This window comes from Bufo gargarizans, chromosome 4, assembly GCF_014858855.1.
Source record: "Bufo gargarizans isolate SCDJY-AF-19 chromosome 4, ASM1485885v1, whole genome shotgun sequence".
In the NCBI taxonomy this organism is placed as follows: Eukaryota; Metazoa; Chordata; class Amphibia; order Anura; family Bufonidae; genus Bufo; species Bufo gargarizans.
In genome coordinates this window covers 245,589,301-245,614,442 of record NC_058083.1, presented here as the reverse complement: position 1 = coordinate 245,614,442, position 25,142 = coordinate 245,589,301, and the positions used below count along the sequence as shown (strand labels likewise).

Here is a 25,142-nt window from a genome sequence, read left to right as displayed (position 1 = left end):
GTTTTGTGTGCTGCTGTGGTATTTGGATCTGCTGGGGTGGTATTTTGCGCCACATAATGGTATTGCTGGCTCCGCATTTTTGTATTGGCCCCATCCACTTTTGCCTTCAACATGGGGCCACTTTTAGTTTTCTGCAGGGGCACTTCAGGCTCCCAGTATGCTTCTGTGTAAGGCTCAGTTTCACTGCGTTTTTCAGAAAAGTACTGTGTGAAGGATTCCCAAAGATTTTATTTTATTTTTTTCAAATAAACACAATTCGCAGCCTGAAAACTTCCCCAAGATGCCAAGGCTGATAATTTCCGCTGTAAAAGCGCATCATATAGGAATGACCGACCAGGGCAGTGCAGCGCTCCCAGTGGTGTCATTACACAGCAGCGCCTCTAGAGGGCCTGCGCGTCACGTCGGTACTGCACCTTCCTCCTCTATAGTATAGCTATACGTGTGTCACCCGGGGATGCGCCGTGTGTACCGCGCACTCAGCGCTTTTATCTCAGCCCAGGGAGACGGCCAGTTCACCGCGTTGCTGAGGAAGTGGCCCGGAAGGAGGGATCAGCAGACACTAGGAGGAGTCTCCGGTGTTTTCAGGCTGCTGACTCAGACATGGGGTTTCCGGCGCGGGACCCGGGCTGAGCTGTGGATGTCCACAGAGCCGCCGGCAGAGCTGCACCATGAGGACGTGGGGGAGTGACAGTGAGGAGGACAGGAGCCCCCTGCTAGGAGAAGACGATGTGGTGCAGGGCAGCATACAGCGCAGCCCCCCGGCCAGAGGTAGGCTCAGCTGACTGGACATGTGACCTCCCTCAGTAATGTCGCTGATGCTGGGGTCTGTGCTTCCTCATGTCACAGCCACCTGTCCTGTACAAGAAATGGGTGTCCTATGGAGTCCCTAATGTTCTGTAGGGTCAGGAGTACCATCTCCTCCGCACATGGACAGAGTGAAGACAGCTGCTGGCAGCAGGTTCCTTTACACTAATGTATATGGCGGAGGGGCAGACTTACTGATCCTGTGTAAACTTAAAGGGGTTATCCAATAGTACAAATGCCCTCCTATGGATGATACTTTTACCCGGCACCCGAATCCCTGCCGCGCGCAGACCGCGACGGTGACCAGTAGGGTTGTCACTCGTACGGGAATGACCCGGACAGTCCGGGTTTGTAATCCTGTGCCCTGGTACAAATACAAGCCTTTCTCAGACCCGGGCACAGGATTCATTTCAAACTGCAGACTTGCTCACTGGGCGGTGAGCGGCGGCGGGTAGAGACCGTGAGCGGCCGGCGATGAAGTGTCAGCAGCGGACAATCAGCTGTCACTGCCGGCGCGGCAATCAGCACACACCTGGACCTCTGAACTTCTAAAAAGGAAAGGGGGGCAGGCACCGCACTTGTTAGTATTGCACATAAAACATGCCCCCATAAAAAAATGCCACAGGTAACCAGTGACATGTTTTGTGGGGGCATCTTTTATGTGCAATAATACATATCGGCCAATACAGACATCCAAATTTCATGTTAGTGCAAAATCCATTTTATTGATAGTTGTTGTCCAATCGGCAAGTGCTTTTGGGGCTGTGCAGGGTCCCCTTCATCAGGCCCAGAAATGCTCTTGTTTCAATGAAGACTATCAATAAAATGGATTTGCACCATTGATGTGTCGAACTACCGATACTAATATCGCTGCCAATACAGAGTAGTACTCGCCCAAATGCTCCGATATTGGAACTTCCGGTCGGTGGGAGATGTCCCTCTGACTGGCAACGCCAAGGGAGCATACAGCCGACGTCCTTTCTAATCAGGAAGCCGGGAGGTGGGTTATCATCCGCTTCCTGATTGGCTAGGAAGCCTGTAACCAAATTCTTGCCTTATAAGGAGAAAAAGTTTACTTTTTACTCATTACATACAATATATTTCCTTTTGTATAGGTAATAACATTTCCTATATAAAGAGTCCGTCAAAGCACAAATATTGTATTTTTTAAATGCTTAATTTGGAAAGTTGTGATTAACTCCATATGTATTGTGATACCTTGTGATTACCTACAATGTTATTTAATTACAAAATATGTGCATAGTGTATACTTCACCAAACAATTGCCACAAGATGCTAACGTGTTCGGGTTTGGCGTAAAGAAAAGGTGGCAACCCTAGTGACCAGCCTCTTTAGTATCCCCCAAGACTGGGTCCGTGTAATGTGTATGAGGGGCCCGGGCATTGTGGGGGTATTTGTTCCATTGGTTAACTCCTTTAACCACTTCAGCCCCCCTAGCTGAAACCCCCTTAATGACCAGACCACTTTTTACACTTCGGCACTACACTACTTTCACCGTTTATCGCTCGGTCATGCAACTCACCACCCAAATGAATTTTACCTCCTTTTCTCCTCACTAATAGAGCTTTCATTTGGTGGTATTTCATTGCTGCTGACATTTTTACTTTTTTGTTATTAATCGAAATTTAACAATTTTTTTGCAAAAAAATGAAATTTTTCACTTTCAGTTGTAAAATTTTGCAAAAAAAAAACTACATCCATATATAAATTTTTCGCTAAATGTATTGTTCTACATGTCTTTGATAAAAAAAAAATGTTTGGGTAAAAAAAAATGGTTTGGGTAAAAGTTACCCTGGGTTCACACCTGAGCGTTTCTGAGACGCACGTATTTGTCGCGCGTTTTTATGCGCATTTTTTGCAATAGTAAACGCGCGTTTAACGCGCGTTTGTGTGATTGACTGCAGTGTTGTCCAATGAGTCTATGGGCCAAAACGCGCGACAAACGCCCCAAAAAAAGCTCAAGAACTTGTTTATGCGTCGGGCGTTTTACAGCACGTTCAAACGCGCTGTAAAACGCTCAAGTATGAACCAGGGCCATAGGGAAGCATTGGTTTTCACGTGTTGAGCGTTTTACAGCGCGTTTGAACGCGCTGTAAAACGCTCAGGTGTGAACTGACCCTAATAGCGTTTACAAACTATGGTACAAAAATGTGAATTTCCGCTTTTTGAAGCAGCTCTGACTTTCTGAGCACCTGTCATGTTTCCTGAGGTTCTACAATGGCCAGACAGTACAAACACCCCACAAATGACCCCATTTCGGAAAGTAGACACCCTAAGGTATTCACTGATGGGCATAGTGAGTTCATAGAACTTTTTATTTTTTGTCACAAGTTAGCGGAAAATGATGATGATTTTTTTATTTTATTTTTTTCTTACAAAGTCTCATATTCCACTAACTTGTGACCAAAAAATTAAAACTTCCATGAACTCACTATGCCCATCACGAAATACCTTGGGGTGTCTTCTTTCCAAAATGGGGTCACTTGTGGGGTAGTTATACTGCCCTGGCATTTTAGGGGCCCAGATGCGTGCACAGTAGTTTGAAATCAAAATCTGTAAAAAATGACCGGTGAAATCCGAAAGGTGCTCTTTGGAATGTGTGCCCCTTTGCCCACCTTGGCTGCAAAACAGTGTCACACATCTGGTATCGCCGTACTCGGGAGAAGTTGGGGAATGTGTTTTGGGGTGTCATTTTACATATACCCATGCTGGGTGAGAGAAATATCTTGGCAAAAGACAACTTTTCCCATTTTTTTTTTTTATACAAAGTTGGCATTTGACCAAGATATTTATCTCACCCAGCATGGGTATATGTAAAATGACACCCCAAAACACATTGCCCAACTTCTGAGTACGGCGATACCAGATGTATGACACTTTTTTGCAGCCTAGGTGGACAAAGGGGAACCAAATTCCTTTTAGGAGGGCATTTTTAGACATTTGGATCCCAGACTTCTTCTCACGCTTTTGGGCCCCTAAAATGCCAGGGCAGTATAAATACCCCACATGTGACCCCATTTTGGAAAGAAGACACCCCAAGGATTTTTAAATGAGGGGCATGGCGAGTTCATCAAAAAAAATTTTTTTTTGGTACAAGTTAGCGGAAATTGATATTTTTTTTGTATTTTCTCAGTCTCCCTTTCCGCTAACTTGGGACAAAAAATTATATCTTTCATGGACTCAATATGCCCCTCACGGAATACCTTGGGGTGTCTTCTTTCCGAAATGGGGTCACATGTGGGGTATGTATACTGCCCTGGCATTTTAGGGGCCCTAAAGCGTGAGAAGAAGTCTGGAATATAAATGTCTAAAAAATGTTACGCATTTGGATTCCGTGAGGGGTATGGTGAGTTCATGTGAGATTTTATTTTTTGACACAAGTTAGTGGAATATGAGACTTTGTAAGAAAAAAAAAACAATTTCTGCTAACTTGGGCCAAAAAAATGTCTGAATGGAGCCTTACAGGGGGGTGATCAATGACAGGGGGGTGATCACCCATATAGACTCCCTGATTACCCCCCTGTAAGGCTCCATTCAGACATACGTATGATTTTTACGGATCCACGGATACATGGATCGAATCCGCAAAACACATACGGACGTCTGAATGGAGCCTTACAGGGGGGTGATCAATGACAGGGGGTGATCAGGGAGTGTATATGGGTGATCACCCCCCTGTCATTGATCACCCCCCTGTAAGGCTCCATTCAGACGTCCGTATGTGTTTTGCGGAAACCAATCCATGTATCCGTGGATCCGTAAAAATCATACGGACGTCTGAATGGAGCCTTACAGGGGGGTGATCAATGACAGGGGGGTGATCAGGGAGTCTATATGGGGTGATCAGGGGTTCATAAGGGGTTAATAAGTGACAGGGGGGGTGTAGTGTAGTGTAGTGGTGTTTGGTGCTACTTTACACAGCTACCTGTGTCCTCTGGTGGTCGAACCAAACAAAAGAGACCACCAGAGGACCAGGTAGCAGGTATATTAGATGCCGTTATCAAAACAGCGTCTAATCTACCTGTTAAGGGTTAAAAAAAATCGCATCTCCAGCCTGCCAGCGAACGATCGGCGCTGGCAGGCTGGAGATCCACTCGCTTACCTTCCGATCCTGTGAACGCGCGCGCCTGTGTGCGCGCGTTCACAGGAAATCTCGCGTCTGCGAGATGACGCATATATGCGTGACTGTGCGCAGGGCTGCCGCCTCCGGAACGCGATCCTGCGTTAGGCGGTCCGGAGGCGGTTAAAGAGGTTGCCTAGGATTTTTATATATATATTTTTTTTTTTTTTTTTTTATCCCCCAGACACACCCTGAGCGTCCTGTAAAGAGAGCTGCTCCCCGCTGCACTGTTCAGTTTCTTTGGCTCCTGAGCGGTCTTCACCTGGTGTGCTGCTTGTCACTGGCTGCAGCGGTGCACATGACCTAGTCCATTCTGGAATCTACAGGTGGGGATCGGAAGTCCACTGAAGACAGCCTGGGAGCCACAGAACCCGAACAGTGTGACAGGGCGGAGGTAAGTATAGCTCTATGGATGGACACACCCTTTAAGGCCCTTTCACTTGGGCCAATGCCCAGGCAGTTATGGGGAATGACTCAAACGTTCCCCATAACTGCCTAATCATTGCAGCACTCATCTACTCTGTACAAAGTCACACCGCCATCTAGACTGGCCGATTTGTGGGCGACAAGCTTTGGTTTTATGCACTGCATAAAAGATGTGATCACTCGATGAATGAATGTTTGCTTGTTCATCAGCCACACATTTACAAAGGGCAATTATCAGGAGCAAGCATTCATACAATTCTGTTTCCTGATAATTTCTCCGATCTCCGACCCATGTGAAATAGCCTTTAGATGGGCTGTCTAGACCTGCAGCAGATTTATCACAGGGGCTTAGGCTGGTGCAGGGATAGACACTTTTCTATGACGTTATATCGCCTATTCGTTGACTTACTCTGCAACAAAATTTTGGTGCTAAATGATGCACTTTCAGGGTTAACACTTTCCAAGGGTTGGCAGGACGCAGTGGAATAGTCTTTTTTCCCTTATTTGTTTCATCAATTTGTTTACAAGGAGATGTGGCAAAGTTTAGCACAAATGCCAGGATATGTTTTAGTAACTACATGTACTCTCCATGAGGAACCAATGCTGGGGCATCTTTTTTTAGAGCTCTGCTTTGTGTGATTCCTCTGTTATTCCTCATAGACGTATATGAATAAATTGTCAACTTACTGCGACAATTACCCTTGTCAGAACAAGATCAAAAAGTGTAGACGCATGCCTCATTGAAAAGGAGGATGGTAAGCGGCAGTTGTCGTACATTGAATGGAACAATGCTGTGTACTAAGGTGTCCTATGTTATTTTATTTCCTCTTTAAACCATATTGTGGGGGTTTCAAAACACATTGGCATATTTTTATGTCAAGTACATTTGACATACTGCCCACTGCGTATAAAGTCTTCAGATCCTTTCACATTTTGTTTTGTTGCGGCCTTGTGCTTAAATAAAAATAAATTCCCCCTCGTTCTGCGCTCAATACCCCATAATGACCAAGTGAAAACAGAATGTTTGAAATCTTTGCTAATTTATTGAAAAGGAAAAACTAAAATCTTGCATTGACATAAGTGTTCAGACCCTTTACTCAGGGCTTAGTTGAAGCACCTTTTGGCAGCGATTACAGCCTCCAGTCTCTTGGGTATGATGCCACGAGGTTTCACCCCTGGATTTGGAGATTTTCTGCAGATCTTTTCAAGTCCTGTCAGATTGGATGAGGACCGTTGGTAGACAGCCATTTTGAGGTCTCTCTAGATATGTTCGATTGAGTTCAAGTCAGGCTACTTTGCTGAATTCAGCTTTCCCCCAGGATAGTTCAGTATCTGATCAGTGGGGGTCTGACACCCGGGAACCCTGCTGATAAGCTGTCTGAGAGGCATCGGCGCTCCTGTGAGCTGTACAATGTATAATGGTATCGCGCTCAGCCCCATTCACTTTAATGAGACTGTGCTGCGCCTAGGCCACGGAACCAATGAGTGTGTCATCACTGGCCTAGGAAAAGCTGAAAGAAGGCAGCGGTGCTACTGCAAGCACTGTTGCCTTCTCAAACAGCTGATCGGCAGGGGTCCCAGGTGTCTCTTTAATGGGGCTGAGTTCTATGCCAAGCACAGCCACTATACAGTGTACAACGCTGTGCTTAGTGAGCACCGAGAAGGCCGCAGCGCTTACAGGACCGCCGGTGTCTTCTCAAACAGCTGATTGGTGGGGGTCCCAGGTGTCGGACCCTCACCGACTAGATACTGATGACATATCCTGAGTATAGATCATCAGTGTCAAAATCTCGGAAAACCCCTAAAGAACTTTCTGTGCAGCAGAAGTTTTTATACCCTTCTCCAAATCCGTGCCTCCACACAATCCCGTCTCTAAACTCTACAGGCAGTTCTTTCTTCCTCATGGCTTTGCTCCAATATGGATTGTCAGCTGTCAGACCTTTATATAGACAGGGGTGTACCTTTCAAAATCATGTCCAATCAACTGAATTTACCAGGGGTGGACTCCACTCAGTGTATAAACATCTCAAAGATGATCCAGAGAAATGGGAGGCCCCCCAGAGCCAAATTTCAAATGTCATGGCTAGGGATAAGTGAATCGACTTCAGATGAAACATCCGAAGTCTATTTGCATAAAACTTTGTTTCAATACTGTATGTAGCAAGCGCTCTGTACAGTATTAGAATGTATTGGCTCAGATGTTTTGTACGGTTAAAAAAAAAAAAAAACATTTCCTGAACTCGGGTTCGGTTCCAAGTTTCATCCGAAGTTGATTCGGGCATTCCTAGTCATGGCAATGGGCCTGAATACTATTATGTCCATGTCACACTGTATTCACACCTGAGCGTTTTACAGTGCGTTCAAACGCGCTGTAAAACGCTCAACACATGAAAACCAATGCTTCCCTAAGGCCCTGGTTCACACTTGAGCGTTTTACAGCGCGTTTGAACGCGCTGTAAAACGCCCTACACTCAAAAAAGTTCTTGAGCTTCTTTGGGGCGTCTTGTCGCGCGTTCCCGTACATAGACTTTCGGGAACGCGCGACAATGGGCATTCACTTGTCTCTGTATGCGCGATTGCAAACGCCGGTACAATCGCGCATACAGAGCGCTCCTTTCAGAACGCTCAGGTGTGAACCCAGGGTGAAATTTAGGTTTTTCCTTTTTAATAAATTCTAAAGTTCTGTTTAAAACATGTTTTTGTTTTGTTTCAATTTGCACAAGGCCAACATAACAAAAATGTGAAAAAAGCGGAAGGGTCTATAGTCCTTCCGAATGCAATGTATATGTGTCTCATCCAGAAAACTGGCCAAGAAATCGGACCATTATTATCCTCCTATGCATTATCATTAACCAGTTCAAAAGTGCCCATTTAACATTCATTCCCCCCCCCCCCACTCACATACTCCTTTAATGATGGCTGTTTACAGTCAAATCCATACTCAAAAACATATCTGAAATATGTCATCTCTACTGAATATCTTCATAGATTACATCACCACCTCGATGGCAGCAGGCCTTTAAGAACATGGAGCAAAGTGTTCTCTTGCGTAAAAAGGTTTTAATGAGTAAGCAATCCATGGCAAATACAGTTTGTTCCAGCAGGAAGAAGTGTATTCAGATCATACTTCTGCTGGAATAGGTGGAAAACATCCGTAGTCAGAGGAATAGTATGTAGCCAGTCTGTAGCTCTTTCGTAACCACCAGAATTATAAAAGTTTGGAGAAGGAGTTTACATCAAGTTTTGGGGGAAAGAAGAGGAGTTTATTTTCTTTCATTTACAGTACAAATTAAATTATCAGGCATGTTGGGGACTTAGGTGCCTGAAATAATATTTTGAGCTTTTGCTTGCTACAGTACAATCTTTTACCTCAATGTCCATAAGATGGCATTGAAAATCACATGCAGTACACCAGAGCAGATTCCATAGCTACACAATGGACAAGCCTTTCTATAAAGCAAGGTTCCCTGGAGGGTCCAGCTCCTAAAAACCCTCCCTGCACCAAAATAAAATTTGATCTTCGAGCTAGGATCTTGGACAATTGTGATGCTCACAGTCCTGGCAAGGTGACTTGTGTTATATGTGTAGTGTCCCACTAGGTAGGAGTGGGCACTACACAAGGGTCAATTGGGTAGCGTGTTACTTCTACTCACAAGGGACAGTGATATTGTATTAATCTATGCATTGTAATGTATTTTCAATATGTTTTGCATTGGTATATTTCCCTGTTCATGTTTATCAGGCCTAGTTGTGTGTAGTTAGACATCCCAGACATTAGAGGGAGATAGGGAGCCCCTAGTATAAATGTCCAGGCCCAGACAGGGAAGGGAGGGTCATAGTTAGTCAGGAGTCTGTGGAGACAGAAGTGAGAAGGCACCAGCCCAGGATATGCTGAGGGCCTCCTCCTGACATGCAGCTAGATAGTCCTGGTTCCTAGCTGCACCAGGGGGCTAGATGAAGTACAGCCTGCTTGGAGACCGAGTGTATTCCAGGGGACTAGAGGAGTTACCTCGTCAGCCTGAAGCTCCTGAGGCTAAGCATAGCTCAGTTGAGATACCCCAGTAGTAGGAGAGCACCTCCTGGGAGCAACCTGCAGTTTCCCTACCAAGCGAGGATAATACAACCAAGTACAGATAAGTAACCTGATGGGCAGAAGTACTATAAAGTGAAGAGCAAGGGTCTATACTGGAGGAAGGAATTTATACCAAGGATTTAAGCCAGCACTTAGGCATCCGGGCCTTGGGATCCAGCCAGCTAGAATAGCTGAGGGGATAGAGCAGCATTGTACTGCAAAGCATTAACTGTTTGCCCTCCAAGTATCTTGCATGATTAATACCTGCCATTATTGAAAGTAAGCCTGCTTGTGAAGTATTGTTCAAGGGACTGCATCATCATTAACAACTGTAATTGACTGTACAAAGTTGGAGTGTTTTCCAAGTAAAGCAACGTTTGGTTCACCATACAATCTGTGTACCTCAATTACTATCCCTACAACCGGAGTGCCACCGTTACAGGCTCTGGTGTCACGATCCTTAAAGGGACCTTGCCTCAGGCACTCTAAACACCTGCAACATCCAGGGCACCTCACATACCATTAGGTCTGGTCCCTATCTACAGAGTGTGCACCAGAGGAACTAGTGTCTGCCTCTCCTTCACTGCCGCATGCCTGCCCAGGGTCCTCCAAAAAGTGAGTAACCCTCGATTGCCCATACCATGACCTCACTGTCGCTATACCCTGCAGGTCTGGCGTGCTGCATATGTACTTTCCATTGTGTGTGAATTAACACTAAGACTGGAAAGTTACGTGCTGTTTTGTGCAATTGCCTCAAGTGTGAATAAACACTGACGTTTTGAGTTAAGAACTTACCCTATCTACCAGAGCGAAACCTCACACAATAAAAAAAAAAGTTTTTTTTAAATATATATATATATATATATATATATATATATATATGTCCCTCAAGTTACAATATTAATTGGTTCCAAGACAACCATTGTAACTTGAGTCCATAACTTTCTGTGATTTGTTTCCAAAGGCCAAAAATGTCATCCCAAAATAAGAAAAAATTTGAAGGTTTAAAAAAAATAGGCAGATAACCAAGACGGATAAAGCAAATCCTTACATATAACAGTCATGAATAGCTGCTGAAAGCTGTAGATCACTTTCTATGCTGAAGGCAGAAGATTCTTCAGGGTGTTGCATAGTACATACCGTATTTTTCGCCCCATAAGACGCACTTTTTCTTCCCCCAAAATGGGGGAGAAATGCCCCTGCGTCTTATGGGGCGAATGCTGCCAGTTTTACATCGCAAGCTGTGATGTATGGGCAGAGCGGGGACTCGGGGAGGGACTGGGAGGAGGAGCTGGGGGCCGGCAATAGCGGCGGGCGGTGCAGTCAGTGTAGTATAGCACCGCCCCGCCGCTCCGGTATAAGATCTCAAATTCAAGTAATAGATATTAAACATGCCCCCCAACTGATATTACTACCTTACATCCTAATCCTTCTGTAGAATTCAGGCCGGGCGGGCGGCAGCGTAACTCGTGTCACGTGCCTGCGCCGCCTACTTTATGAATGAAGTAGGCGGCGCAGGCAAGTGACGTCAGTGAGACGCGCCGGCCGCCCGGCCTGAATTTTACAGAAGCGATTACCGTAGGATGTGAGGTAGTAATAGGAGTTGGGGGGCATGTTTAATATCTATTAATTCAATGTGACATCTTATATTTGTATGGCGGCGGCGGGCGGGGGGGATGGGGATTCGGATCGCGATCTGTGGATGGCACTGTTACAGGGGGGGGGTGATCTGTGAATGGCACTGTTATGGGCTGGGGGGTCTGTGGATGGCACATACGGTATATAACAGTGCCATCCACAGATCCCCCTGTAACAGTGCCATCCACAGATCCCCCCCTGTACCAGTGTCAGCCACAGATCCCCCCCCCCTGTAACAGTGCAAGCCACAGATCCGCCCCCCATAACAGTGTCCGTCATCCACAGATCCCCCATAACAGTGTCCGTCATCCACTGATCCCCCCATAACAATGTCCGTCATCCACTGATCCCCCCATAACAGTGTCCGTCATCCACTGATCCCCCCATAACAGTGTCCGTCATCCACTGATCCCCCCCATAACAGTGTCCGTCATCCACTGATCCCCCCCATAACAGTGTCCGTCATCCACTGATCCCCCCCATAACAGTGTCCGTCATCCACTGATCCCCCCCCCATAACAGTGTCCGTCATCCACTGATCCCCCCTATAACAGTGTCCGTCATCCACTGATCCCCCCTATAACAGTGTCCGTCATCCACTGATCCCCCCTATAACAGTGTCCGTCATCCACTGATCCCCCTATAACAGTGTCCGTCATCCACTGATCCCCCTATAACAGTGTCCGTCATCCACTGATCCCCCCTATAACAGTGTCCGTCATCCACAGATCCCCCCCATAAGTGTCAGTCATCCACAGATCCCCCCCATAACAGTGTCAGTCATCCACAGATCCCCAGTAATAGTGCCATCCACAGACCACCATTAGTTCCAAACCCACCAAACACAAAGCACACCTTTTGGTTAAAAATATTTTTTTTCTTATTTTCCTCCCCAAAAACCTAGGTGCGTCTTATGGGCCGGTGCGTCTTATAGGGCGAAAAATACGGTACATGTACCAGAAAAATAAAATGAAGCCGCCGCTCACCTGATGGCTAGAGGAGTAGCTCATCCTGGCACAGACAGGGGGCAGTCTAGAACATGTAGTACTGCAGAGGAGCAACTAGACAACCAATAAAGGTGTTTTACCAGTGAAATGGCCATGTCGGTAGGATCTGAGTCTGAGACATTGTATGTTGTCTAGTTTCAACCTACGATGGCCCAGAGAAGACCATTGTATGTTGAAAATATTGTATAAGGCCATTGTATATTAAGGGATTTATGTACGTCTGTGGTATATAGTTGTATATGTCAGGGGTTTATGCTCTCCCCTTCCAGCATCAAGCTCTGGGCCTGCAATGCTGACATCCTCTTCCTGGCTGCAGCGCCGAGGTGGTGTGTATGGGATGTCATCGCTGCAGCTAGGAAAACACTGGTGGGAGGGACTGGAACACAATGCTGGAAACAGCAGGGGAAAAAATGAGTGAGTACCCATTTTTTTTTTTTTTTTGATCTTTTGACATTTATTGCTACTGCCCAAGTTTTTATTTAAAGGGAATCAATCATCGGGAAATTAACTGTTAAGCCAGGCGCAATGCCTTACAGGGCTGGCTCAGGTAAATGTAATGATAACTCTCACTAAGGCTACTTTCACACTAGCGTTCGATCGGATCCGTTCTGAACGGATCCGCTCATATTAATGCAGACGGTGGCTCCGTTCAGAACGGATCCGTGTTGCATTATAACTTAGAAAAATTTTCTAAGTCTGAAAGTAGCCTGAGCGGATCTGTTCAGACTTTACATTGAAAGTCAATGGGAGACGGATCCGCTTGAAGATTGAGCCATATGGTGTCATCTTCAAGCGGATCCGTCCCCATTGACTTCCATTATAAGTCGGAACGGATCCGCTCGCCTCCGCACGGCCAGGCGGACACCCGAACGCTGCTTGCAGCGTTCAGGTGTCCGCTCACTGAGCGGAGCGGAGGCTGAGCGCTGGCAGGCGGATGCATTCTCAGTGGATCCGCCTCCACTGAGAATGCATTAGGGCCAGACGGCTGCGTTCAGGGCCGCTTGTGAGCCCCTTCAAACAGAGCTCACGAGCAGACACCTGAACGCAGGTGTGAAAGGAGCCTTAGTGATCCGTTGTTGCATTCTGGAGGAAAAGTACTTTTAATCCATATGTAAATGAGCAGTTGAGAACATTGTGAGTCTGGCACAGGGCCAGGTTCCTGCAAAGGTGCACAGGGTGGCTTGGTACCACCCTTGTTGTACTTAACTGCTCATTTGTATATGGATTAAGGCTAGTTTCAAAGGGGCGAGTTGTTAGCGGGAAACGCGCTTCCTGTCCTGGACTCTGCTCTTGTAATGGGATCTCATGACATTATAATGATTGATAATGCTGCGTATCCCTGTCTGACATAATTAGTAATGTATTGTACTGACAGTGCAATACATTAAAAAGTGATAGTAAAATCTACAGATCATCTCGGAAAAATAAGCCCTTACACAACTATGTAGACATAACTATAAAAAAAAAGTTTTGGGCGCCTGAAAAGAAAATATATATATATTTTTTCAGTATTAAAAACACAAGAAAAAATATATAAACATAGTATCTTTGTAATTGTCCTGACCCAGAGAATAAAGGTAACGGGTCAGTTTTATCACATAGTGAACACCAAAAAACAAAACCCATAAAGTTTTTTTCTTTTCTAGTTCCACCTCATTTGGAACATTTTTCCAACTTCCCGGTACATTATATGCAATATTAAATAATGCCATTAGGAAGTGCAACTTGTCCCACAGAAAAGCCCTCATATGGCTCCCATGTGAGCAAAAAAAAAAAAAAAAAAAGTTATGGCTTCAGGAAGGCAGGGAGTGAATCTGCAAAAATTGAATATCTCCCCATCTGGGAAAGGCTATATTCGCACACAGCAAATTTGTCGCAAAAATTTCTGCATCTGTCCTATTCATCTGAACGGGCTTACAGAAATCAATGTACTTGCTGGCAAAGCAACCCCATTCAGATCGGTGGAACTGATTTTCAGTTACAGAAATTTGAACATACCATACAGGCGCTTTATTTGGTTAGGAAGGAAGGAAACAGCACCACTTATGTCCATAGGCTGTGTCACCTGAATGAGGTTGAGCTGCAGTACCAAACACAGACTGTTGACAACAGGGGCGCTATTTCAGGAAGGAGCACACCTTTTTGTCATCTGATTCATGTAAACAAGAAAATTAAGTATATAGTTAAAAAGTATAGTATGCACTTATACTATATATTATGTAATATATGTGTCCGATTACACATGGGTTAAAGTGGTATTCCTATCTGAGACACCTCTGGGACCCGCATCTACATTGAGAATGGAGCAGGGAAGGTGGTGGCCAGAAGACCTTGGGTTTCACCGGGTCCGGCCACTACCAAGCGCTGTCCCCATACTACTGAATGGAAATACACCGCACTTGCTCATCCACCACTCACATTCATTTCTATGGGGCCATAGAAATGAATGGAGGGCGGCTGCGCATGCGCAGTGTGCCCGCCACAACTTTCGGGCCTCCTGTCTTAGTATAGGTGCGGGTCCCAGTGGTGGGATCCTCACCTATCAGAAAATGGGGGCATATCCTAGCCATATGCCCCCACTGTCTGAGATGGGAATACCCCTTTAATGTACCCAATTCTGTAAATGATGAGAATAAAAGAATCTCCATGACCATACAGAGGCATATAGGTCCCAGATTTCTGCACCTCACAATTCCTAGTCGTGGATACATGGTCCTTCTGAGACATGCCTCGGCCACTGCAGAACCATCTTTCTATCCCTCATTGGTTTATATGATGTCTCCTTTTCATAAAGGAGACTTTCAGCATCTGAGGTGTATGCAGCAGGGACAGAGAACATTACATACATATGTACATTATAATATTGCAGCTGCTTAAGAACCCCATTGTTAATAAAGGAGCACTGCATGACCATGGTTGGTGCAGGAGAAGGAGCCTCCTTCAGCAGTGATCTGCAACCGTGTAACTTCTTCAGGAAGAGAAGATCGGAGGCCATGGAGCACAATCTGGTCCTGACGTCATAATTTGACTTATACAGACATTACGGACATGTCAGTGGAACATTTTCATTGACGTGTATTCTAACCATATGGCTTCCACGTTTTCTAATGTCGTAGTATTATAGATGCACGATCACTTGTTGATAATTACATTTAGGCTTTTGAAGGCAATGACTGCCTGCAATGTCTCCCAGATAGCACTGGCTTCCTGCGTCATGAGCAAATACAATTTACTACAACTGTAATCCTAGCTTTTTTTGGTCTTATGAGGATAAATAAATATGAATCCTGTCATTTTGTAGATGAGGTGATAATCAGACCACTCATACATAGCTATTTGGCCTGTGGCTCTTTACTATCTCTCTCAACTGCTCACTTGGCCAAGCATGCATGTGTTCTGAACAGAGAGAGGGACAAAGCTGCTCTAGATACTTCTCCAGCAGACTTACCAGCCTGAGAAGAAAGGGATCGAGCAGAAGTCCGATGACTGATGTTTATCTTCGCTTACATCTGCTATTGGGTACGTACATAATGGCCGCCATACACAATGGATGGTTGGCTGGTTCAGCTGACGTTTATCTAATGTGTATGACCAGCGTCACTTATCTAAATGTAGCTTACTGACACATGTGGAATAAGGCTGCACTTAGCACATGCTTTTTGGCCCCATGCAATGCTACGCTCTATGGGAGAACTTACCTTTACTTTTCAAAAGGAAATTCATCAGCATTTTGGACTTTTATTCAATTTACAGCTACACAGCAACCCCGATGATTGACTCTGCAGTACGTGTAATGCTGGTGTTAACAGGCATCCATGTGTAAGGTGACATATTACTGTTAGGCCTCTTTCACAGGAACGTTGTGTGGCCGGCAATACAGGGGCACTAACCCGTCTGCACTCCGCATCACGGATGCACACCCATTCCGTTGAATGAGGCCGCAATCGCAGAGATGCGGAACAGAAGCACGGATCGGAACCCCATGGAAGCACTACGGAGTACCTGCGTGGTCTTTCTGCCCGTGCCTCCGCACCGCTAAAAAATAGAACTATTTTTTTGCGGTGCGGATGGATCACGGACCCATTCAAGTTGAACCTTTTCCAATACTCATGTCTGGCTCACCCTTCCTCCATAATTAATGGAGTCATGGAATGCCTCCTGGTCCTTTGTAAAGTCCTAGGAACAAATAGACTCTGAGCCAGTTCGTTGCATTGATCACACACACACAAACATATTTCGAACAAGTAAACGGCATCGCCTGTAAGGCATCTTTTTTCAAAGAACAAGCCTGATTTTTCAGACCTCTTCCATAAAAATTAAATAATCTGATCATCCGCCTCTGAACCCTTTCCAAGGGCCCATGCACTGTTCCATTTTTTTATTTTTTTGTGGCCCATATGCAGGATCATTCACTTCAGTGGGGCTGCAAAAATTGGAAATTACTGTGCATTCCTTGCCATTCCGCAAAAAAAAAACCGAACGTTATTGTCCACATTATGGACAAGGATAGGACTGTTGTATTAGGGGCTGGACGTTCACATCCGCAAAATGCGGAATATAGTTTTTTTTTTTGTTCGTTTTTTTTGGTGCAGTTTTGGCGTGGATTTTCATACCTGCCCATTTTCAGTGGGAATTCTGGACACAGAATCCATGTCAAGAATGGACAGGACACTTCTTTTTTCCATGGTGTGAAATCAGTGAGGAAGTTCTGCAAGTGGATTCTGTGCCAAACCTACCTGTGAATATACTCTTACAATGAGCATTTTACCTGTAGCTTGTTACCACTTGACTCATTTACCACATTTTTCACCCCATAAGACACACCTAGGTTTTAGAGGAGGACCATAAGAAAAAAATATTTTTCATTATATCTGAGATCAGGCCAGCAATCGGACCCCCAATGTTAATAAGCCCCTTAATCAGACCCCCAATGTTAATAAGACCTCAGATCAGCCCCCATTAGCCACCATGCCAGTTATGACCCCCCCATGCCATTTATTATGCCCCCAGCCACAGAGAAAATAAAATAAAAAAAACACTTACTCTACGCCTCCTGGACGACGACGCAGCCTTCACCGCTACCCGGTCCTCCGGTACTAATGGAAGCTCTTTTGGGGGGAAAAAAAATGTCTCATGGGGTGAAAGATAGGGTACTTAAGGCCATTATAATGGCTCTTCTTCATTTATATATGAAGAAACATTAAATGCAGGTCTTTCGTCTCTACCTCCCACACTTCAAAGTCCATAAACAAACACACTTTTATATTTAATTATGCTTCAAGAAAAACCAGATCTGCAGGCCTCCCACTTCAATTAGCCGTAATTTCCAGCCCATTGCCAAGTATCAACTAGCAGAGTGAATCCGCTGAAGTATTCAAGAACCAGATGCTTTGTTGGATGCCAGTGTCTGCAAGAACTGAAAAAGTAAGACAACATTTTATCTATTTTAATAATTTTTGCATTTTTTTTTATTAGTTTCACTGCATTGTTTAGTGCAATGGTCTGCAACCTGTGACTCTCCAGTTCTTTTGGGAGCTGGAGAGCCACAGGTTTGAGACCACTAGTATAGGTATATAGGGGGTCGTTTTATCAAACTGGTGTAAAGAAGAACTTTCTTAGTTGCTCATGGCAACCAACCAGATTCCACCTTTCATTTTTCACAGCTCCTTTGGAAAATGAAAGGTGGAATCTGATTGGTTGCTATGGGCAATTAAGCTAGTTCTACTTTTATACCAGTTTGATAAATCTCCCCCATAGTATACAACTGCCCTGTAAATAAGGTTTGCACTGTTAAAGGGGTTCTCCCATCTTGGACACTGGGGGCATATTTCTAGGATATGTCTGATAAAATGTAGTCTACAAAGTAACGGAGGGCTTACAACCTAGCCACCCTCTATGCATTCCTATGGGAGTGCTGAAAATAGCCAAGCACTTGGCTATTTTTCAGAAGTCCCATTGAAATGAATAGAAGGCGCACAAGCATGGTCACCTCCTGATCCACTTCTATGGGACTTGGGGAAATAGCCAAGCCAGTTCTCAGCTATTTTGGCAGTCCCATAAAAATTATTTGAGGGTGGCTGTGCCTGCACAATGCGCCCTCCGTTACTTTACAGGGTCAATTCTAAGGATAGGTGCAGGTCCCAGAGGTGGGATTCACACATCAGACAATGGGGGCATATCGCCCAGTGTCCAAGATGAGAATGCTTGGGGATCCAGATTGGGACTATGTTTACCAATGCAACCAAAAATATTATTTATTTTTAGAATAGGAGCCAAAGGTTGTTGTTTTTTTTTTTTTGTAGCCTGGAGCCCTTGTGCATAGAGATCAATTTAAAAGGGATTTGGGATTTTGTCAGCAGTCTTGACCATTCTGGACTGTTGACGAGGTAACTAGGTAGAGGCTGGAGAGAGCAGTAAAAATATATCTGTGAGATGCTCTCTGCATTGAGCTACTTTACAGACACCCCCCCCCCCCCCCTTCTGCTCTGAGGATATGCCCCCGCACCTACACTGAGAATGGAGGCCCGAAAGTTGTGGAGGGTGCATTGCACATGCACACTCAATTAATTTGTACATTGAGAACTGACCCCTGAAGATTGTGGAGGGCGCACTGTGCATGCGCAGCCACCCTCCATTCATTTCTATGGGGCTGCCAAAAATGCTCGGCTATTTCCGTCAGCCCCATAGAAATGAATGGGAGCGGTGGCCGCGCAAGTGTGGTGCGCTCTCGTTAAATCCTATAGTAAGAGCGCTTGGCCGTGGGTTTTCCGGGGTCCTCTGGCCACCACCTTCCCCACTCTTTGTTCAGTGTAGGTTTGGGTACCAGAGGTGGGACCCGCACACATCAGACAATGGGAGCATATCCTAGCGATATGCCCCCATTGTCTGACATGGGAATACCCCTTTAAGACTGGCATAACAAATGCCAGGTATAATATATTTCCCCTTTTTTGTGTTTTTTGCTTTTAATTAAATCTATATAAATATATGCCTATATAATGAGCTTGTGTCCTAATAGATAGTATTTACTTTATTTTCTAGTAATGATTTTATTCCTTTTAAATTACCGGCCCCATAGGCCGCAGAATAACGGATTCTACTGAAGCAAGCCCAGCTCCTTTTCCAAATGTTCTCAGCCTTGTCAGTATCGCCAGTATACACAGAGTATGACTTATTGGGCAACATTTATCTACAATGTCTGATTATCACCCATGTGGAACAATACAGACATTCATACTGCGTTCGCTAGGATCATACAAGAATCTTTCAGATCACTTCAAAATGTATCATTTTAAGGACAAGATTTCAAAACCACAAATGCATAGTACTCGCCTAATCACAGCTAATACTTTGGAGGTCATTTACTATCGAGAAATACGCCTATATAAGGTTATTTGTGCAACTTTTCTCCGCTCACGTCAGGTCTAAAAAAGAGCTGTGGAGGGGAAGGGGACGGGCCGGCAGATCCGTCTCATTTATCATTTTCTGTAGAAAATGGTCTAAAGGTAAGATAGCTAGGAAGCCGTCTTACATTTAGACTGGTGCTGGATAAGCTGAAGTTCTGTAGGGGCTGGCGCCTCTTTATAACTTCGGCGGATCCACCACTAGATATAAGGGCTATTAAGACCCCCTTTGTGGCTGTGGCTAGAGTAGAAGCAAATCCATACCTGAATAGTCGTATCAGTGATTGACAGCCTTCTCTGTATGACTGCATATTCAGAGATGGCTGTCAATCACTGATAAGTCCGCCCACCGGACTCCTAAGCCCTGAATGAGCAGAGATTTTAATAAATAAAACACAAGTTATATGGTAGTGTCGCACACAGCTTTTTGTGACAAGTTGGTTGAAAGGGAATATGGAAATATATAGGAGAAAAATTGCATCAAAAATGGCCACAAAAAGCTATCAGTAGTGAACCCAACAATACTGAGTCTTTTACCATAAAACCATGTATCAGTCTGCTCAGCTCCTCCTCTATACCATGAAGAAGGCATTTCTTTCTTCTGTGTTACTTCATGTCACCTGCCTGATGTTATCTGTTAATGAAAGGACATGGGTATATCCAAACCACAGGTGTCCTAAGAAACAACACAGAAGACGGTGCAACCATAGGTGACAGTAGTTTCAAGCTGTCCGAATATTGTTCTGTTTCTGACTATTGTGAGGTTGTGTTGGGCAAAACCAATAGGATTTATATTGCGATGTACACTTTTATTTATACTCCTCATTCTTTCAAGTCCCCCAGATATTTGTGGTCCAGATGGCAACTGTAGAACATTGCTGATGTAAAAGTGCTGGATCCCATAATGACCAGACAGTTCATTGATTTTCCAGCCTCTGCTGATTTTTAAAATGCAAAGTGCTCTTTGTTTGTGTATTTAATTTTAAAATATAGAGCTCAGAGGGACACAGTGTGGATACCAACCTTTAGTGACGTTATGCCATTTCTTCTTACATATATGGCCGACTTGGGGGGGGAAAAAGGAAATTAATTCGTTTTTCATGAGTTTTGATTGTTTCTGTCAGGGCTCATGCACACGACCGTATGTAATTTGCGATCTGCAAAAAATACGGATGAAGTCGGTGTGCATTCCGTATTTTGCGAAATGGAACAGCACTATCTTTGGCCGTAATACGGACAATAGGACATGTTCTATTACTTTGCGGGACGGACATATGTAAATGCAATGCAGACGGAGTAGCTTCCTTTTTTGAAGATCCATTAAAATGAATGGTTCCGCATACGGTCCGCAAAAAAACAAAACTGAACGGACGCGGAAAGAAAATACATTCATAAGCCCTTAGTACCATAGCATTTCAACCGAACAGCATAAAGCATGCTCAACTGCTGCTCTATTTAAACTCCTATTACCTGCGGTCTTGTAGCTGGGGGAAATGGGGTCCCCTGTTCTGACAATTGGTGGGGGTCCCAGCAGTCAGATCCCCTCCAATCTAGCATCCAGTGGATAGGTGATAAATCCGCTTATCCGGAATCTAGTGTGTAGCATAGTTTCCACATTTAGCATGTCCTCTATATGGGTAATCACTGTGTACGGAAATCCACCTCTTGCTTTCATGAATACTTACTAATGCCTCTTGATGTCATAGACCGTCAGTTACATCCGTGTTTCCGGCTGCCTGGCGTGCACTATGTACACAGAACAATTATCCTGCTAAGTAAACAGAGCAGTAAAGGTCTTGAGCTGGAAATTGTGCTCTTCTGCTGCCTACAGAATGACTGTCCACATGAAAGATGTCTCTCTGTGTTTCAGTGCCTGTGTGTTGCTCTGCTCGTTACAACCTGGCAGTGATGGCGTTGCTTGGCTTCTTCATGTTGTATGCACTACGGGTCAATTTAAGCGTCGCACTGGTGGATATGGTAAACTCAACATCTAGTGAACACGTAAACAGAAGTGCCAATGTGTGCCCTGACCATTCACTTCCACCCATCGTGCCTCATAATTCCACGGTAAGGAAACTGCTACCATTTTTTAAAGTGTACAAATAATGTTATGTAATATCAGGTAGGTATATATCAGTTCTGTCATATACTTTATTACTGCTGCTAGGAATGGGATTTACTCTTAACCTTTACTACCCTGGAGGATTTTTCTTTTTTGCGTTTGTTTTGCGCTCCCTGACTTCCCAGAGCCATAACTAGTTGTGCTTTTTTTTGTACTTTTGGTGTGTACGGCAGAGAGGAGAATGAACCGTCTAAAATCGTTGAATAGGCCATTTTTACTTTTTATTTTTTTTTTGCCATATTCATAGTATGGCCGTTTTCGCACGTGGCATGAGTATAATGAATTTTTTTGATATTTTTTTTAAATGTTTTTACTTTTAAAAACTTTATATCAATTATTTTTTTACTTTGATAGTCCCCATAGTCCCCTATAACAAGCAATCATTAGATTGATATTCTCATAGTCCGTGAGAAATGTACTCGTTTTCTATGGAGCACTACTACAGACAAGAGCTGCATAGGAAACACTATGCAGCAGCCTTCTGTCATTCTCTATAACAGGGGCTGCTGCATACGGGCTCCGGCTCCTCCAATCGCCACACGGGGGAGCCAGAGCATACCTGTAAGCGTGCACTTCTGGAAATACAATCGATAAGATACCGTGGTCAGGTTTGACCACAGCATCTGAAGTGTTAAATTCCGCGATCAGCATTATCACCAGTCGCAGACATGAACAGCAGGGTGCCCACACTGCTCAGGCGCCATCTTTAAAGACCCAGCCAGCGCCATACTAGTACAGCACTGGTCGGGAAAGGGTTAATAACTGGTGTGACGGTTGGCCTCCCAAAAAAAAACATTTTCAACTATCCACAAGATAAATGTATGATCTATGGGGTTCTAACTGCTGGGACTGCCATTGCTGAAAGGGAAATAGATTTGCTTGTCCTCTTTTTGAATGGAGCAGTGGCTGAGTATCAATATCGCGCTCTATTCATTGACTATGGACTAATGGAGATAGCCAGATGCTGTATGTCATCAGTTTGACATTGAATGGATTGTTAGGGTGCATGCATGACCACCACTCCATTTAAATGGGGAAATGGGACCCCTGTTCTCTTAATCGAAGGTGCTCCCATTAGTCATACCCCCAGGGATCATAAATATCATCCATTCGGATAGGTGATAAATATTTTTCTTGGGCCACCCCTTGTAAGATTATGTCATTGTAAATGAATAACCAAGCAGCTATGCAGATCAATTTATTTTTGCAAAGGTGAACATAGTCTTTCACTGAGGGGGTTCTACAAATAGTTTTACAGTATTTATACGGATAAAAGCTACATTATAAAAAATATATATGGTACTCCCTAACCATATATGTTCAGAAAGCAGACGCCTGGCAAATTGTGACAGTCTCACGCAGCATAGAGCTGTTATGCAATTTTGCAGAAAGGCATAACAATCTGTAAAAAGTTTTTGTGCCTAAAAGTCTGACTGAAGCAGAGCATTAGATACACAATGCACATATCTGCAAAAAAAGCACTGTAACTGAAAAAGAGACCAAAAATCTCTGTGATGTAGATGATGGAGAAATATGGTGTGACTAACACTTCAGATAATTAGATAAGTAGGACAAATACGCCCTAAAGGTGGCCATACACATTAGTCTGAGATCAAAACGATTGTTCATCGGGTGAAATTTAACAATGAATGATGATCTTAGGTGACTAATCACAGACTATCATTATCTGGAAGGAAGTCGTCCACATGGTTGAAATTTTCACCTGATAATCTCTAGTCTTTATGTGAAAAACATTCCCAGAAAGATCGTTCTTCCTTCACCTCATTGAACATGTATGGACTAAAATATGTTATACTGCGTTGTATAGGTTACTTTACTGATGATTTGTTGCTTCAGTGATCAACCTGCTTCTATCTAATGTTTATGACCACCTTAATGTGACACTATGGTTCAGGAAAAAAAAATCACATTAACGTGTTCTCTGACCTGTCAGAAAGGTACATAATGTAATCTGTAGTGAATGTAATCTTCTCATCAGTGACTGTATTTGTGAGTTATAACCTCCCTTCTGATCCTCAGCTGTGTCATGTGGCCAGCTATCAGACTTTCCAAATGTCACAGCATCTTATGTGTGGACAAGAAGTCACTTTCTCTATGTATTCCTTTGGGAGCCTCAATGTTAGTCTCATAGGAATGAATAGAGAAGTAACTGACTTCTCCTGTCCTTTGTCAGTTGGAGATCAGAGAGTTGGTCACATGACACAGCTGAGGATCAGAAGGGAGGTTATAACTCACTAATACAGTCACTGGTGAGAAGCTTACATTTGCTACAGATTACATCATGTACCTTTTTTGCAGGTCAGAGAATAAATATATTTAGTGGGAGTGCTCCTTTAACTGGTGCCTTCCTTTTCATCTCATTTTCATCCCTTCTGCCATCCAAGATGGTCACAGTGCTTCTCAAACTTCCTGGTACACAAGAAGATTTGATAGCCCAAGATGCTTCCTGCTGCTCTTGGACTGGCCCACATGCTCACATGAACATTACTAGCCACCCAAGAGCAGGGCTGGAGAAGTAGGAAGTGTCTACTGATGCACAGTGTGAGTCTGAGAAGTGGTGCTTCCGTCTTGGATGGCAGAAGAGAAGCCTGGGAACTGACTGATCTGCAACTAAAAAGATGATAAAGGGGCACCATGTAAGTGTTCTGTTTGTAGCTCAGTTAATGTGAACTTTGTTTCTTGAACCAAAGGGTCTTTTCAAGGGCTACAACAAAGCTAATTATGTCTGGTGTTTTTACCCTACTAAAAAAACATCTTGGGGTACTTTCACACTAGCGTTTTTCTTTTCCGGCATAGAGTTCCGTCCTAGGGGCTCTATGCCGGAAAAGAACTGATCAGGCATATCCCCATGCATTCTGAATGGAGAGCAATCCGTTCAGGATGCATCAGGATGTCTTCAGTTCAGTCTTTTTGACTATTCAGGACGGAGATAATACCGCAGTATGCTACGGTTTTATCGCTGGCCAAAAATCTAGAACACTTGCCGAAATGCCAAATACGGCATAGGAATGTATTGGTGCCGGATCCGGCATTCAAAATACTGCAATTCCGGATCCGTCCTTCCATGCGCAGACTGAAAAATGTGAAAATAATAAATGCCGGATCCGTTTTTCCGGATGACACCAGAAAGACTGATCCGGCATTTCAATGCATTTGTAAGACTGATCAGGATCCTGATCAGTCTTACAAATGCCATCAGTTGGCATACGTTTTGACGGATCCGGCAGGCAGTTCCGTCGCCGGAACTGCCTGCCGGATCCTCTGCTGCAATTGCGAAAGTACCCTTAATAAAAACTTACTTTTTTAATTAAACATTTGACGTTTTTTTGCAAGCAGCGTTCGGGTGTCTGCCTGGCCGTGCGGAGGCGAGCGGATCTGTCCAGACTTATAATGGAAGTCAATGGGGACGGATCCGCTTGAAGATGACACCATATGGCTCAATCTTCAAGCGGATCCGTCCCCCATTGACTTTCAATGTAAAGTCTGAACGGATCCGCTCAGGCTACTT

General features: G+C 44.3%; 1 protein-coding gene across 2 annotated transcripts in view; it reads left to right on the top strand.

The window, feature by feature from the left end:
• The first annotated feature begins 449 nt into the window (after positions 1–449).
• The window catches only part of SLC17A5 (solute carrier family 17 member 5), a 47,911-nt gene continuing 23,218 nt past the window's right edge, over positions 450–25,142 (top strand). The window contains exons 1-2 of one of the 2 annotated variants that reach the window (XM_044289072.1): positions 450–768; positions 21,362–21,558. In XM_044289072.1, the coding sequence (XP_044145007.1) occupies positions 669–768; positions 21,362–21,558 (297 nt within the window). In that variant the 5' untranslated portion in view covers positions 450–668. Of the gene's footprint in view, positions 769–17,387; positions 17,513–21,361; positions 21,559–25,142 lie in introns of those variants that run through there. The other variant, XM_044289073.1, reaches the window with a different exon arrangement.